The sequence below is a fragment of the Bombyx mori genome, chromosome 12, assembly GCF_030269925.1.
Source record: "Bombyx mori chromosome 12, ASM3026992v2".
Classification (NCBI taxonomy): domain Eukaryota; kingdom Metazoa; phylum Arthropoda; class Insecta; order Lepidoptera; family Bombycidae; genus Bombyx; species Bombyx mori.
In genome coordinates this window covers 8,527,820-8,546,159 of record NC_085118.1, presented here as the reverse complement: position 1 = coordinate 8,546,159, position 18,340 = coordinate 8,527,820, and the positions used below count along the sequence as shown (strand labels likewise).

Here is an 18,340-nt window from a genome sequence, read left to right as displayed (position 1 = left end):
TAACAAAGAAGCTCACACCCACGCACATGGAAACTTACATCCATATTTTGATAGTTGTGTAGAATTAAAAGGTATAAATAAGGCTTATAGGTAACACATGTTTGACGTTGATGGTAATCTATATACCTAGTCTTGCCATAAATACTGAGACATAACATTTATTGCTTTTACAGTATGTTAGCTTAATACATAAATATAAAACAATTTAAAGTATAAAAAGCTTATTCGAAGTGATCTCTATTGGCTGCAATACAGTCCTTTAAACGTTGAGGCCAGCTATCAATAGAAGCACGCACTCTTTCCATGGGAAAGTTTTTCACTGCCAATCGTACGGATTGTTTTAGGGACTCCAAATTATCATGGGGTTTAGAGCAAGCCGTACTCTCTAAAACTGACCATAAATCATAATCCAGTGGATTAAGATCGGGACTAGACGACGGCCAGTCTTCAGCTCTGATGAAGTCCGAAACGTTCGTTTCCAACCAAGACTGCGTAGCCCGAGCTTTATGACCTGCCGCCGAGTCTTGCTGGAAGGACCATTCTTGATTATTGAACATGGTGTTGTTAAGGGGCTTTACTACCTTCTCAAGAATAGTATCTTGATACACTTGTGCCGATGTTTTGATACCTTTTTCACAAAAGTATGGCTCAGTCACTCCTTCATAGCTAATACCCCACCAAACCATCACTGAAGTCGGATAGTGCGCACGTTGCACTCTGTCGACTAATTGGGAAGCTTCCTTAGAGCTTTGAGCACAAATACGGTCATTTTTTTTGTTAAAATGTTGCTCCATTGTAAAAATTTTCTCATCCGTAAACAAAAAATTTTTATGACCTCCCTTTGCGTACCGCTTCAGTAGTTGTTTCGATTTTATCACCCTATTCTCTTTTAAATTATCAGTTAAGAAATGGCCAGTACGTCTCTTATGGGCTAAGTCATCTTTTAAAATACGCGACATGGTTCTAGGTGCTATCTTCATCTCCCGAGATAAAATCTTTTGCTTTCGGACAGGATTTCTTCGAATTCTTTCCCTTACTGCTTTGACCACCTTTTTCGTACGAACACTACGTGGACGGCCAGATCTTTTTCTGTCACAAACAGAGGAGGTCTCATTGCACCTATTGATAGCCCGGTACACAAACATTTTACTAATACCAAGCGTATGGAGAGTTTTAAAAATTACATTTGGCTCCATACCTACTTTGTGTAATGTAATCACAGCGATTCGGTTCTCTTTATCACCCACTCCATTTTAATATCGCAAAATATTGTACAATGTATTGGCGCCAAAATGAGAAAACTCAATGAGCAATCATATAAAAATGACAGATTCCAAATTCAATTGTAATATTTTGTTTTAAGTGCGTGCTTCTATTGATAACTGGCCTCAACGTTTAAAGGACTGTATTGCAGCCAATGGAGACCACTTCGAATAAGCTTTTTATACTTTAAATTGTTTTATATTTATGTATTAAACTAACACACTTTAAAAGTAATAAATGTTATTTGCAATAGAATTTTTTTTATTTTTAATTGTAAAAGTATTTATGGCCAGACTAAGTATATAAAAATGAATTGCTGTTCGTTAGTCTCGCTAAAACTCGAGAATGGCTGGACCGATTTGGCTAATTTTGATCTTGAATTATTTGTGGAAGTCCAGAGAAGGTTTAAAAGATAGATAAATATGAAAATGCTCAGAATTAAATAAAAATAACAGTCTTGTTTCCTTTTGATGTGTCCCCCCGGATTCCTTTTGTTTGTTTTAAGTTTATTTTATACAAAAGTTTAGGACTTTTATTTATCGATTGAGGCAATACGAAGTCTGCTGGGTCAGCTAGTTGACAATAAAAGTAATGAGAAGAATACAACATACAAATAAAACGTGAAGTTAATTTAATTACCTAATAATTTTTACGTAATGCTTGAGAAAAAAATGTGAACGATTACCTCGCTTATTAGAAGACCTTGAAACTACTATTTCTCTGGTGTGAATAACTAACTTCTTAAGTATTTCAGAAATAAATAATAAAGTACTTCATAAATTTTCAACTCAATCTCAGCAACGATGGGTGACATCGAAATGCGAAAAATAAAACATGACAAAAAATTAAATTTAAATGTTACACAAAGATACAATGGCGTTAAGTCCGCCATTGTATCTTTGTGCATAAAGTTGAATAAATAAATACATAAATAATATAATATTATATATTATTTTGGTCGTGTTAGGACAGCCCTGTGCTGTGCGACAGGCGGGTGACGCGCGAGCTGCGGTCTCGCCGCAGGTGCTCCGTCGCTAATTTATTCACGAGCATCACTTTGTGCCGCCGCGGCCCGGATTACCTTTATATGTTTACTCGCTCGCGTAATTATACGCCCTCACGAAACTTATCCACCGATGTGACGTTACGTACCGACAGACGCGCCTTCCATTTTCGATATCAAACCGCTATTGAGGTTAAATATTAGATGTAAATAATGTTTTTGGGTTAATTTACGCTGAGGAAAAAGGTTTTTTTTTAATGCCCTTGTAGGCAGACGAGCATACGGCCCACCTGATGGTGAGTGGTTACCGTCGCCCATGGACTTCAGCAATTCCAGGGGCAGAGCCAAGCCGCTGCCTACCAGCATTAATACAAGCGTCATATTTGCCGTTTCTTCACATCTTAAATAGTTAGATACTTGCATGAGCTGTTTCCTGTGTGACACAGTTTAACATTTAAGTGCCTTTATCTAACTGGAGTTTTGTTCCCAAACAATTTGGCGGTCGAAAATTGTCAAACAATTTCAAGTTTCGGGCAGGCACTCTCGAATGAAGCATTAAGAATTTATCTATCCGGAATACGACTGTCTCGCTTACCGGCCGCAACCATGCCAGGCGGAATTAACGCTATGATTCAGTGATGTGGGAAACCGACGGAGGTATTACTTCTCTGTCTATAAAATATCTGCTGAAATCACTTGCCCGCCCGTCAGTATAAATATGTATTACTTAAAAACAGCTTTAAATAAGTATCTAAAGCAGTGTGATAAATAAATAACAGCCTCTCATATAAGTAACATGCATTTAATTGGTATCGTATCGTACAATTCATTCTTGTCGTATTGTGGGCCAGCCCTCAAGGTTAAATACATCAGCCTAATTAATAACCCTCGAAAATTAAACCTTAGTCAATAAACGATCGATCGGATACTATACAATTATAACAATACTAACTAACAATTTTAAAATTTAATTCAAAGTCAAGCTATTCAAAGTCGAAATTTCGGGAGATTGCAATTTGAATCATACAAAAATAGTATATCGCTCAGGCAATTGAACAGAAGGTAGCTGCGGCTGCTGATAGCCATTAAGACATTTTGTATCCTATACCTACTGCACTGCTGGAATGAGGTATCAATCAAATAGGATACATGAATTAGTAAATTACATACATTTCATATTAAGCATCCGACGTTATATGAAACCAAGCAAGGATTTTCTCTTCTGCTATGAATGCTCTAAACACATACGAGATAAGAACAAGAAATTCAAAGTAACCTAAAAGCTTAGAACATAATTTAAATTTCCTGATTGTCTTTCAACCAGAATCAATAAAATCGTTCCAAGGGACGTTTCGAAACTCATACATTATAAAGTCTAACGGGCACGGAGCCAATCAGCCAAGTCCAATATCGATGAACAAACATGCCGGATCGATGTTGGCCAGAGAGTAAACACTGTACTCTGAACATCTACATACTTCAAAACAGAGTCTAATATTATATCTAGCAAAAGGATCTAGTTGGAAGGCCCAGTATTGAGCGGACAGTGTGAATTAAAAATTTTAATAAAACTCCGAAAAGGGCATGAGTTAATTTTACTGATTGACTTGTTTAACAATAGTTTTTACCGCTAATCCAATATTTATGAATCTGAATCTATTGTGAAGACTAATCAAAAATTCATCGGCAGTCGGAAAGCGTTCGCCCTTTTTGTGTGCTCAAATATACCAACATAATCCCCAATTTAACTTCATAAAATTAATTTAGAATCGATCAGTTTGCGAGCAAGCCAGTCTGCCTCAATAAATTCACCATACATTTTTTTTTGTTAAAGGCTTTTAAAATTTATTTAAATACTTAATAGTTTTTTGAGAACTTTTATGTTATTTATGTCTACCTGAAACATATTCCTTGTCGTGAAAAGCTAATGATAAGGTATGATAGAAAACTAATATCCTGATCATTGGCAGAGATGAAGTTTTGTAACCGTAACTGTTTCTTTGTTTTCGATATTTTTCTGTAAGACATTAACAAAATTATTCATTTAGTTTAATTACTAATTCAAAATACTTTTTTCGTCATTTCGTAGTTGAATGGAATAACTATTCATGGCATTTCTAATCAAGTATAATGAGATAAAAATTAATATAGCATAAATGATCCGTCATGAAAACTCAGTGTCGCGAAGACGCGTCGCCATCGGCACCGGAGACAAGGGGCAAACTTTTCAATTACAGCCATGTCGTGTTACCCCGCAGCGGGTTAAATTAATTCTCTCCACTTCACAAAAAGATTCACCTTACCCCACTGCGCCCCTGCGGATCGACAGCGGCCACGCTAACCTTTTTCGATTTTTCCCTGGATACAGTCGAGACCCGGCTCGTAACATGTTGACGTTTCGCAATATTTACTTTTAATTTAACGGTTCGCGCGCTACGTACTGATTGTACAAGAGCTTGCTCTCTTCATGTTTTTTTGTTTCAATTCTAACCAAATTAATTACGGAGAAAGGTTAATTTACATACCTGCCTCTATTATTTTTAATGTTCAAACGCAATTAATTTATTAATCATCCGTACTGCGGTTTCTTAACAGCGTTAGTTAATAATAAGTTCGAGCAGATATCATATAAAAACTAGTTACTTGAAACGGGGCTCTAGGATATTAATAATTTATTACGAAACTAAGCCCCCTGTTACGTGTTAGGCGTATCGAAAGCGTATCAGATGAGGATCGGCGCTTTCCGTATGGATCAGTACACGTGTTCAACACCTAGAACACCGGTCACCGCTCTCGCACGACGAAGGGATGCATCGGGTATCGAGGGGAGCGCAATTGTTCTATAATAGCTATTTTAGTAACGCTTGTAAATATTGTTGCATGTTTGTAAAGTAAAGAGCAGTTCTATTGTCTGTTAAGATGGTCCAAGTTTCAAGAATAGGTAAATTATTGTCTTAAAAACACAATTAAAGCATTATCTACTTATCTTTTCTTATATATCATAATTCTTTGTAAGTCCTTATAAAACCATTTTTATTTATTTCTGTAGATTTGTTAGACTTGACAACACCTAGGTATGTCCAAAGTGATATATTTAATATCTATTGAGTACCTACATTGATTGGTAATAAAATTATTTTGAGCATAAAAAACCTACTAGTAACGTGATCTTAATGTTTTGATAGTACTTTGTCAATTGATCCTAAACGAAGAAATTCAAAATCGTTAAATAAGAAGGTCCTATCTTTTATCCGATCATGCGTTTTATTCGGCGCTCGCGTGTTTTCCTGATACATAAACTAAAATATTACCTATATTTTGACAGTGCAAGTGATTCAACCCTCGCCCCAGGGGATGAATCTCACCCGTCTAATTTCATTTTAATGTTGTCCGTGAACAAATTACTGCAATGTCATAACGAATAAAACTAAAATCGTTTAATGGCATAATCTGTTGCACTCTGTTTAGGGTATTTTTTGTTATGTTAGGAGATTCTTAATTAATTTCCGAGGTGTAATGGGCGAGTTAATAGCATTACACATGAAACTATTAGTTGGGTTTTAGTGAATGCTGTTGTCTGTTTTGATTAAATTTTAAATTGATTACGTTTTACAATAAAGATTCATTTAAATATGCATTTAGTGATCCGCTTAGCCGAAATTAATTACCTTTTAAATTAGTCCGGCTATTAAATACAATATACTGCATTCGCACCTAAAACTCTTAAAGTTGAACTATCTCGTTTGTTTTGAGTTAATTTCCAAACTTTTTGATGTATAAAACAAAGTTATTTATAGTGGTGGAATAAAGCGGTACAACGCTTTTCCAACTTGTTCTGAGACTCGACGAACAAAAACCGCGACACCAACTTCAGACCAACTTCGTGAAGAGACGAAGTTTTAACCAAGTTTTGTACGAGTGAATTTAAAACGCAAAGAAGAAATAACTGGAACAGAAAAATATATTATAGATAATTAATTTCACAAAGTCTTCGAAAAAACGAAGATATTAACAAAGTCTACCAATGCGGAAGATGGCAGCTCTACATTGTTGGACATCTATTATACGAGATGTTTGTCCAAGTGCGAACGGACCCCTAGGGTGGAAGGTGAGTAAAAACCTGGATATTTCTCATATTTATGTCGGTGCACTCGAAAATATTCTCTGAGGTTGGTAGTCCTCACTTACTAGCTTTAAAGAGATAAGTTCCGTAGATGTAGTTGCGGTAAGGAGCAAATTCGCACGCAGGTGTTTGAGAGCGTGGGAGGGTGCCCACCTGACGCGCCCCCTCTGCCTCTTCGCTGCCCTCCGCCCTCGGTGGCTCGTTAATGATGATGTGCTCAGCCAGCAGACTATTTCACTTCTGAATACATCTTTCTCACTTTTGATGCTGCATCCCTGTCTGCTGTGGATGTTTACTCGCTTCGTCCCTTTTCGTTTATCGCTCGCCTGGTCGCATCCACCTAGTCAATTCGGCAAACGCGTATCTACTTTGTGTCGGAAATGTAATGGAACAAATGCGGCTGGAATTAACGTCGGAACGAATGTTGGAACACGGGGTCGTTCTCTCTCCACGGATATTTTCCACGCGATGATTTTGATGCCCAGATCTCTGAAGTATTTAATGTTTTTTTTGTGTGATATCCGTAAAACAAAATAATAATGTAGGTAATAAAAATAAAATGGATTTCTAGTAAATGTTTCGATAATTTCATGTTTTCACTTCGTTAGCGTTTTAGTGTTTAGCCATTTAATTTGGAATCTAGGTACCTATACTAAAACCTTAATTTATTTCAACAAGTTTTAGTTTTGTGATTTTTAAATGCACTAATTCAAGTTCATGATGGTTGTAAATTAAGCTTGCTTAACAACAATATATTTTAAAGTTCAAGTCCAAAATAATAAGTTATACGATAAGTTCAGTCTTTAAATAAACAACAGCGGTACTTTCTGCAGTATTTACTATACAAATAAAATATTTGATAGATCTATACAAATAAAAGATTTACTCGTATATAAATCGTTATCGTGTTCACTATCGTCACTGAATTTGTGTCATTACATTTTAAGTGATGCAAAAAATAGATTGTTTAACATCTTGATCCTTGTGAATCGGTAAGGGGTTCGCCTCTTGGCGTCGACAATTGCTGCGTCATGGCCCTTATACTACGAAGCTAACCTTCATCAGACCAGCATTGTTCCGAGATTTGTTAAATTGAAATGTTCGTTAATAAATAAGTATAGTCACATCATATTATAGTGATGTTTTGGAAATGAAACAAGCACAGAAGATAAAGATTAATTCGCGTTCTTGTGCACTTGTAGAATTTGATAAATGTAATTTTAAAGTAACTGAGTCTTGCTGAGCTGAAATGATGAATATAGCTTAAAATTAAATGATGATTTTAATTAGTCATTAATTTCAAATACTTCAATATATAGTCTACTACATCTATTCTCTCTCTATGTTCTATCTTCTTATGTGAGGTTCTCTATTATTTTTTAAGCTACCTAATCGTGGGTAGCCTAAGGGGCTATTCCAGCTAGTCACGCAGGTGAGTTCACGAACTCAACCAGAGAGTTTGCTAATTATGACCTTAGCAAGAGCAGTGCTTTGTTGAATTTACCACCGGATCGTTTCCAGATCGGCTCTCTATTGATTTGAAATATTCCGTTCGACATTGTGCCATGAAGATTTCTTCTGCATTTTCTACGTTGCGAAACGGAGCCTATTATTAGACATTCTTCTTCAATTTTCAATTCGTGTAAATTTGTTTGCTCTTTATTTGGTTGCTTAATATCTATATGTGTATATGTTTAAACGTATATAAGTATGTATATTATATAAGTCTCTGGTTCCCATAGTACAGGGGGTCCTAATTGGGGGCTTAAAAACCGTGTGCGACTTGGGCGAGTTATTATTATTATAATTATTTCGAACTCCAGGTCGACTTTTTCTTTCAGCTTTGTTCACATGTCATTCGATGTTCTGGTTTCCAATTGTTTGACAAAATCAAACAAGAATTTAATTTTTCATCATTATGTACTTATGTTGGAGCGTGGTCCGAACCGGTATGTGTTGACCGTTGAACAGAATTCTTTCTGTCGTCTGTCGTTTTATTCGCTTTTTGTGCAGAGCCCATTACTTAAAAGCGAATATTGCTTAATTAGTGAAATTAAGGACATTTTTGTGTATAATAAATGCGTTTCTGGCTAAGATAGAGTACAAATTATAAGCGATGGCGTCTTGGCGTATGCTGGTCAATAAACCTTTTGACCGCTCACCAATTCGGCTTCGTGAAGCTTTCATAGGGCAAGCGGCGAGCGGCCAGGATTATTGGGTCATTAATCACCTCACACCGCTGTCGACGCGTTGCCTCCTCGTCTACCTAATCCGGTGAGAGATGAGTGTGGTATCGATAACGGGAGTATAACATCACTTCTGAAATTAAAATGAGGAACAAAATGTAAAAATTATCAGTTATTATTCGATTCCTTTTTGATAAATTGTTAAATGTAGTAGGTACGTATTCGTGAAATCACGATAGACAATTTTTGAATTTCATTAAAATGTATTTATTTAACCTCATATATCCTCAAAAGGAATATTGACACTTATCGAATGTCAAAACATTGGTTAGGCTGAATATTATCACAGGTGCCAAGAGTCGTAATCTTATGAAGGATCAGATAAAAAAAGCTCAACAATTCGTCTTATTGTAATACTTGTATGTATACTTTTAAAGGTGGGTGGCGCATTTACGTTGTAGATGACTATGGGCTCCAGTAACCACATAACACTAGGTGGGCTGTGAGCTCGTCCACCCGTCTTAGCAATAAAAAAAATGCACATTTTTTCTCATTTTTAAGTCTTTAGTTTAATTTTTCAATTTTCCACAATAGAAGAATGGTTTTGACAATTTATTAATAAGAAGAAATGACCTGGAGCTAATACATAGGAGGCACTGAAAATTTCGGGAATTAACGAAGTGACACAACATTACTATTTAAAAATGTATTTATTGCTTTTCGAAGTATTCTCCGCGAAATTTGACACATTTTTCCATACGATGGAACCAATCATTGAAGCAACCATTCCATTCGGAAGTTGGGGTCTCCAAAATGGCCGTTTTGTAGGCGTCCACAGCTTCTTCAGGTGATGAAAATCTCTGTCCACGCAATTTATTCTTTATTTTAGGGAAAGTATAGAAATCATTAGGGCTTAGGTCGGGGCTGTACGGCGGATGGTTCAATAATTCTATGTTTTCTTGCTCTAAAAACTCTTTTGTTCTGTGCGCGGTGTGAGAAGTCGCATTGTCGTGATGGAGGATGATGCGGCGGTTGCAGTTCTCTTTAAGGAGTTCAGAAACGACCTGTGGCAAACAAATTCTAGCATACCATTCTGCATTAACCGTTCTTTGTCCCGCAAGAGGAATAGTCGTAACATGGCCGGTTTTGGAGACAAACGTGGCTACCATTTTTTTTGCAACACTCCGTGAACGAACAATTTTTGTTGGCTTTAACTCATTTTTGAACACCCAAACTCGTGACTGGTTTTTTGTTTCGGGTTCGTACGCGTATATCCAGGATTCGTCACCTGTTACAATGTTGTATACAGCATTTGAGGATCCTGCGTGGAATCTTTCGAGAGTTCTGACGCACCAAGTAACGCGAGCCGCTTTTTGCTCTTCACAGAGCGAATGCGGTATCCATCGGGAAAACAACTTTTTTACACCTAATTGTTAATGCAAGATTATTTGTATTTGACTCATGACAATGTCTAAAGTTGCCTGAATTTCGCGGTATGTCACATGTCGATCCTCCTCAATCAGCTTACGCACAGCATCAACGTTTTCTTGGGTGACTGCAGTTTTTGGACGACCTTGACGGGGATCATCACTGAGCTTGACACGTCCACGTTGAAACTCAGCAAACCAGCGATAAATTGTGGTTTTGGATGGGGCTTCATCACCAAATGCAGAAATCATCCGGTCAACACACTGTTTTTGTGTTAAACCACTTCGAAAGTCATAATAAATCATCGCTCTTGAATTTTCTCGAGTCAATTCCATTTTCTCAACGACTAAACAAGTTTGACAAAACCTCGCGACAAGACCGAGAATCTTTTTTTAAATAAATAAATGGTATTCGATTTTTAAAACCAAGGAGTTTTCAATTAAAAAGATTTTAATATGACAGGAACAGTGGAAATATTCCATTCCCGATACTTTTAGTGCAGCCCTCGTATCTCCATCTCAAGTATGTATCGATAATTCATTACGCAAGTGTAGGCTTTACTCCATTAATATATTTTGAACCTTTTACCGATGGTAGCGAAGAATTTATTAGTAGTTTATTATCATTATTTACTTATAAAGGCACAACAACAAGCAGTGAATACAAATTCTTGTATCAACATTGTACAAACAAAAATACTAAAGGTAACTTTTAATAAATAAATAAAAATGAAAATGAAGGTCCACATCACTATGATATCGACCGCATAGTTCCATTTACATTCGCTTAACTAGCGAACCATACTTACCCTGCAAGCGAGAAAAATTAAATCTACTCGAGTGTCCATATAATTTGAATATTGATTGATCTACCATATCTACTATGGATACATAAGACTGAAATTTGACTATAACTATATATACGCGTCTAAATCAATGACAGACTTAGGCTTGATGCCGCCATAAGCCTGTTTATCGCACCTCCCTTGATATTAGAATAAATTTTATTAATTTTGATCTAATATTTTAATTTTAATTTTAAAATAACTTTTTTTTATAAAAAGTCGTATGAACTCATTTTCAAAGCAGACTGTCTTTACTTTTGTTAGCCTCTGAAATTTTGGCATTTCAAAAATTTTGCCGGCTCTCTAGTCATGCCGCCCTAAGCCCGAGCCTCACGGGCCTAGGCGTAAATCCATTACTGGTCTAAATCAATATTCAAGAACACTCGTGATCTCCCAATATATTGCATGTTTCACTTACACATATGTATATATATATTATTACTCTGTATCTTTTGCGTCTTACCCATCAAAGTATGCATAGATTATACACTGATGTATAAATATTAAAGTTAATATGAGGTTTTATTATTAAATATATATATTTACGACAGAGCAGTACTGTTAATTACAGGCACCCAAATAATGCAACCTTTTTTTTTCGGGTCGGGGACCGAACCTCCTACTAGGTCCCCGCGCCTAAGGGGCGCGCGGAATATGTGGGAGGGACTTGACGACCTGCAAGGTGTTGGGAGCAGACCGCGGGCCCAAGGAATTTTAGGGCCCTACCGCACTAAACGACTTCCCTGCACTTTTACACACGACGTCCGATCTCCGTCCGGGGTCAGAACCCGGTCAGAGTAGAGGGGTTCCCGCGGTCAACACGCACCAGACACGCGGCGCCACCCCGAGGACGCCCGACCGACGCGACGGGTCGGAACGCGATACACCGCCGACCGGGTTGTTCTTCCGCAGTATGTTCGGCGACGACAGTAACGACGACAATGCGGACCGCATCGCAGTCCGCAGCCGCCGACGCGTCGTGCCGTCCTCCTGGTGGCAGCGCGCTAGAGTGACGGTAGAGTGCGGCACAGCCTCAACCCCCTTAGGTCGCCCCATGACCATCACAGGAAGGAGACTGCCTCCTCATAGGGCAACCTAACCTAACCCTGGTCTAGAATGTACAGATTTGTTTTGAAGAAGTGAAATAAAATTATTGAACTAGAAACTATAATCATAGGTTCACGCGAGGGACAGCCTTTTATTTTGGATATTTCTGTACCTATTAGTTTTAAATAAACATATCCCTACATCGCTTAAAAGTTAAACTGAAGTCGTAATAAATTAACACACGGATCGAACTTGTGGCCTCGCGGCTTATAAAAACATGTAAGTATTTTTAGTTTGTGTATGAACTACGTTTTTGAAAAACATGTTTTGTTTGCTTTCAATTCGACGGAGCGAGGGGCTTTTTACTGATAGATGTTTGAAGTTAAATCTCCCTTAAACGCTTGAAATGTGATTCAGTGATCGCCTTTTTGAAAGGAGCTTAAGTGACGACTTTATTGTGTCAGCAGTTCCTACTTTGGAAATTATTACTGAATGCCTCTCTCAATAATTTTACAAAATATAATTTTGGCCCCGCGTAAATTTCAACTTCACTGTTGAATCTAATGTTAATAATGTCTACGCTGGCCAAATGAAATTTGATATGTCACAAAAAAAAATCTAGTCACAGCATGCTTTTTTATACAATACAAAATATTAAAGATATTTAATTTGTTTTTATACAAACATTTGAAATGCACCCAAGAAAATACTGCCACATGCTTTCTCAAAATAAAGTAATGTTTCTACAAAACGGGAACTTAGGTAACAACATAAATGACGTTAGTAATTTTGTATTTTATTATTAGTAATAGCTAATCTTTCAATTACACTTGATAATCTTTGATTTACACAAAGACCAAAAGAGCTTTGCCTCCTTAAAATTATTATTTTGTCATAGTGTCTTAAAATAACAAAGTGGGAGTGCTATGATCTAACTGTTAAATATTTTTTGCATAATGCATACCTAAGTACGAGTATATAGATGAGCTAACTCTCGGCTCGTATGCTATTAAGCAATGACCGGAGTCTTCAGACATGACAACGTGAATATCATCACCTATATTTAGTTATATCCTATCCGTATAAATATATATAAATTACAACTTTTGTTTTTCTATCTAATCATTGGTAGCCTAAGGGGCTATTCCAACCGGGCCGGTAGATGAGCTCACGGGCTCAACTAGAGATCGCTAACACTAGCCTTAGCATGAGCAGTGCTTCGCTGGATCTACTACCGGATCGGAATCGCGACCCCCTGAGAAGATCGGGAGAGTAATTCTATCATTGTAAGCTTAAAAAAACCGTATTGCTGTGTTAAGTTAAATTTTCAGTTTACATTTCACCAGCCAAAACTGCTTTTGAATTTTTTTATGCTTTTGAATTATTATATTACTTTTTTTTTTACAATTTTTGTAAATCTGGGCAGTTATTAATACTATTTTAGCCGAAAGTGCGCAACTGTATAATAACTATTTCCGTCCTACTCGAATTGTATAAAATATTGAAAATAAGAACGGAATAGAAACCAAAAATTTGTTGCCTACCTAAAGCGTACAAATAAAATAAAATAAAAAGCTAAAACAGAGGTGAGTGCTCAATACACGGTCCGGTAACACAGCTCGCGATTTAAGCCGCATCGAGTAACCGTAGCGTACGTATCTCGTCGCGGGAACAACAGCGTATGCGCCGCCATGTGCGGACACAATGGCCGCATTCCCATGGAATCAGCCACGATAAGCTGATTGCGTGACGTCACAGTGCCCCGCGCCCCATGCAAGTCCGACATGCAACTAAATACATTTTCGCATCCCCTAAGTTAAGGATTAGTTTTTGTTGAAATTAATTTGCTTTCTATACTCGCTAAATTGATTAAAATTAAGGTGTTGAATTTTTTTTACCTACAATTATAACAACATAATTCCAGAAGTCCAGACATAATTTTACAAATTAAATATTGCATTTTATAACAATTCACGTATAATTTTCGAAATCATTTAAACCTCTCGCTATGTACATTCACATGTTAGCTAAATCTGGTATACATCATACTTCTTCTCTAAAAGACCGAGATAGTGATAAAATTGTGAATAATTCACAGTATAACCCTTCCATTTGGCCACTATCGAGAGGTGCCACTCCGACCCCAATCATAAAGGGTTTGCATCGCGTAAGCGGTTCTCAGTTGCATAATCCTATGTGTTAAACAACTCTGCGCTACATCGATATCGTATAGTGAAATTTGATTCGTGACTTTTCAGCAGAATTCATTGTTGTTCATTACTGTTTTCAACAGTTTTTGACCGCAAATTTTACGGTGATATTATCGATATGCGTAAAGGGAACGTAATTATTTCGTTGTGTAATTAAATTGTTTCACGTTGGCTGATAGAATATTACTATCCTAAACATAGTTAGGTATACTTATAATACGGATTGGTTTAAAATTTTCGCAGCTTTATACACTACAAATACCTACCTACGTACATATTTAACGGGTCTTACCACGATTTTTACACTTAATGAGCTCCCGATATTTCGGCTCTGTTGCAAGCGTCATAATCACGATTAAATTGAAGACTATGGGTATGACATTAGACGCAGATAAACCTGTAGGTATACCCTTCTTTTCGGGCAGGGGGCCAAAAATCCTACGAGGTATTTGCGCCTAGAGGACATGAGGGGTATGGGGGATTTGACGGTCTGCAGATGTTGAGAGCAGACCGCGGGTACAAGTTTAGAGTCCTAACGCACCAAACGACTCCCCTTATACTCTCACACCCGATGTCCGACCTCCGCCCGGGGTTAGAACCCGGTCAGAGTAGGGAGGTTCTCGCGGTCAACACTACAACCAGACTCAAAACCTGCCTATCCTCAGTCAAGTGCGTTTTTGGGTGCTACCGCAGAAACTGTCGGTAGCGTAAGTGTAGGTACCTAGGATCCAGAGGTGATTATAATATGGTTGTATTCTTTTCCTAACAGCAGTCCAACACGAACGTGGCCCTCGTAAGCCTAAGTTGCATGCGGGAGCGTTGAGCTCGCTGCCACCTCCGTCGATGACGCACGCTCACAAACCGCAGGTCCTCAAACTGTCACCGCCCTCGCCGTATGCACCACTGTCACTTCCACAGCCGCTCAACTTTCAAGTGAGTAGGAAATATCTGCTAAAATATCCTAGCATTAAAAAAAATCCAGAATCAATAAATGATATAGGTACCCCTTTTTAATTGACTATTAACTCCAAGGGAAGTCTGTTTTTACCAGTTTTACTGGTGGTAGGACGTCTTATGATTCCGCATGGACAAGTATTACCACCCTGCCTATTTCCGTCGTGAAGTAATAATGCATTTCAGTTTGAAGGGTGAGCCAGCCGTTGTACTGGATATTATTCCAGTCTTCTCTAGCTACTTAGGTATAGGTACTTCTGCTACTTCGTCGTCCATCCATTTATTAAAATCATTTTTACCATATTTATCGACGATTGTGTAGGTATTCGTATTTTGGGGTATTAGTAGAAAGATGTGTTTTGGCCTATGCGGATTGGTAGGTATGTACCTACTACTGATACCTATATTTTAGCCGCGAATAATAATACCTACAAATAGGTATATTTTGATGCGACCTATTTCAGTATAGCTTTTCACTCTGGTAAATGGTACACCGCGATTTCATTTATCTAGTTATGCTTGCATTTTCTCCACGACAATTGGAATTATCATTAGAATAAAAAAAAAACGTTTTAAATATTTCAAATACAACGTAGTAACGAATCGATGTCAGTACCTAGTACATACAATATGTCTACAGTTCAGTTTAAGCGGTATGAACGAGCCGGCTCCGCTCAGCGCGGCCTCGTCGGCTGGGTCTAGCGCCGCTGGCACTGGTGCCTGTAGCCCGTTACCGCTCGTGCCGGACTCGTTCCTACCACCACCGCCTCCTGGACTACTACACATTTTAATGTCTACCGATAAATGTCATGTAAGTCGGCATGACCACAATTATTTGTATCACAGCTGATGGCATTAACTAGAACAGGGCTGTCCAAACTAAGTAGGTACTATTGCGGGCTAATTAAATTTAGTACAAAAGCTGGAGGGCCGTAGAAAAACAATAATCTCAAAAACGAAATACTTTGCTATTTTACTACTTGATAAAACGTTACAAGAATAAAAATAAATTGTACCAAATATTGATCTTTTTTTAGTTTTTTTATTGCTTAGATGAGTGGACGAGTTCACAGCCCACCTGTTGTTAAGTGGTTACTGGACCCCATAGACATCTACAGCGTAAATGCCGCAATTCATCTTGAGATATGACTTCTAAGGTCTCAGTATACCTAATTACAACGGCAGCCCGACCCTTCAAACCGAAACGCATTACTGCTTCATGGCAAAAATAGGTGGGGTGGTGGTATCTACCCGTGCGGACTCACAAGAGGTTTTACTACTGGTTATTATGTGTTTTGACAAAGAATCTATTATCCAAACTATTTATATCGAAAACCATTTTCTGATTAATACATGCGTCGCAAGCCGTTGTCTGGACAACCCTGGTCTAGAATCATCATCCTGGCAATTCAACTAGAAAATGGTTTTAAATTAAAAGCACCTAGCGTATTACGAATTGTACCTACCTACTGAAAAAAAACAATAAATGCCACTTGTCTGCCTTCATCTGGAAAAAAAAACACTGAATTTGAAAACTGTCATTTTACTAGTGGCCTGTATTGAAATGACCGTTAGATACTTAGGCAGACCCTTGACTATCAATGTGAAAATGGATTCAATTCTCCCATAATTTGATAGATAGGTTAGTTGCATTAAACTTAAGGCACATCATATTATCTGAGGATCGATCCGCATGCTACAATTTTAGGTACTTTAAATACTAAGTTAAACAATAGATACTTAATATAAAAACTTAGTGAATGAGTATCAGCGCAAATAATTCAACAATACAGATAAAACTTTATTATTATCTAATTAACATACTTAGTAGGTACCTACCTAATTTGTGTTCTTGAACTCATTATCAAAAATAACATCGATAATTTTTCGATATCAAGGAACTCATGTGGAGTGCCAAGCAACTTCAGCTTCAAGGCGATCCGACGTTATTACGGCCCCCGCCCAGTGCATTTGGTGCTCCTTTAGCCCCAACATGGGAACTTCTGCAGGTAACCTCAACCTAAGCATTTCTATTCTGTAGTTAGGCACCGCGATTCTGTAGGTAGGTAGATATATTTCTACTCACATAGCAACCATGCGTCCTAGTTTAAGGATAGAAAAACCATTATACATACAGCGTTAGATATATAGAGCCGTTATAAATGGATTAAATTTCTCAAATTGTACGGTCGTTTTCACACTGATTTCCATAGATTCCGGGGACCAATTAATACCAAATAGCCGGTTGGACGAGGCATCAAGGGCAATAAAAAATTTACGTTTCTGAAAACAAAACCAGGTTCGAATAGAGACAAGATACATTCGAAAACCGTAGGGAAATTATTCTCTTGCCGGGTGTGGAAACGTTTTTTTTTTTTGCCCTTGTTTGCAGACGAGCATACGGCCTACCGTCACATCTACTTTCTGATTTGTGAAACTGTGTAAATTTTAGAATACCTCATTGAAATCCATATCAACACAAATATTACGAATAGGTATCTAAATTTTGTTTATTAATTACTTAATAATATGTATGTAGATAGCATGTATATTTCTCATTAGAGGGTACAATAACGTGCGGTCAGACTCGGAAGAATACGAATAAGAACAGATTCTGATTAAAATGACAGGAAATCAAGAATTAGTAAAAAGTTAATCAGCCCTAATTAATTAATTTTTCCTAACCTGACTTTAATACTCCATTAATACTAGGTAAACAAAACTAATAAATGTTATTATTACTATATTATTTGTTAGAGAAAAGCTTTGTGAAAAGGTAAGGGGAAGTGCCATGTTCTGCAGTAGGTAGCTTTTTGACTCAAGGGGGCGGTCGCGAGTTTACGATTGGTCGACATTGGGGTGACTTATCGCCTTTACTTGACTTACCCCGCCCAACAGATGTAATGTAAAACGTAATTTAAAACAAGTCCATAAAGTCTACTTTTTAATGCAACTTTAATAAGCCAACGCTTGTTGATGAAACTGCCCACTTTTGTCTGCATTAGTACGAGACATGAAGACAAATCGTTTCACTAGATAGGTACTTCTTCTTGACTGCAGTAGAGTTATCACTGAGACCTAATAAAGAAAATCTCTTGAAAAAATGCAAATGATAATTGGAATATTATTATACAGTAGGCAGCGGCTTGGCTCGGTAGGCAGCGGCTTGGCTCTGCCCCTGGCATTGCTGAAGTCCATGGGCGACGGTAACCACTCACCATCAGGTGGACCGTATGCTCGTCTGCCTACAAGGGCAATAAAAAAAATACAGTATAGAACGAA

At 37.5% G+C, this 18,340-nt stretch overlaps 1 protein-coding gene across 1 annotated transcript in view; it reads left to right on the top strand.

Annotated features, from left to right (window-relative positions):
• Positions 1-18,340, top strand: part of LOC101746668 (protein dissatisfaction) — a 37,844-nt gene that overhangs the window by 14,468 nt on the left and 5,036 nt on the right. The window contains exons 4-6 of the mRNA XM_021350069.3: positions 14,874-15,037; positions 15,699-15,869; positions 16,957-17,067. Coding sequence (XP_021205744.2) covers positions 14,874-15,037; positions 15,699-15,869; positions 16,957-17,067 — 446 coding nt within the window. The remainder of the gene's footprint in view (positions 1-14,873; positions 15,038-15,698; positions 15,870-16,956; positions 17,068-18,340) is intronic.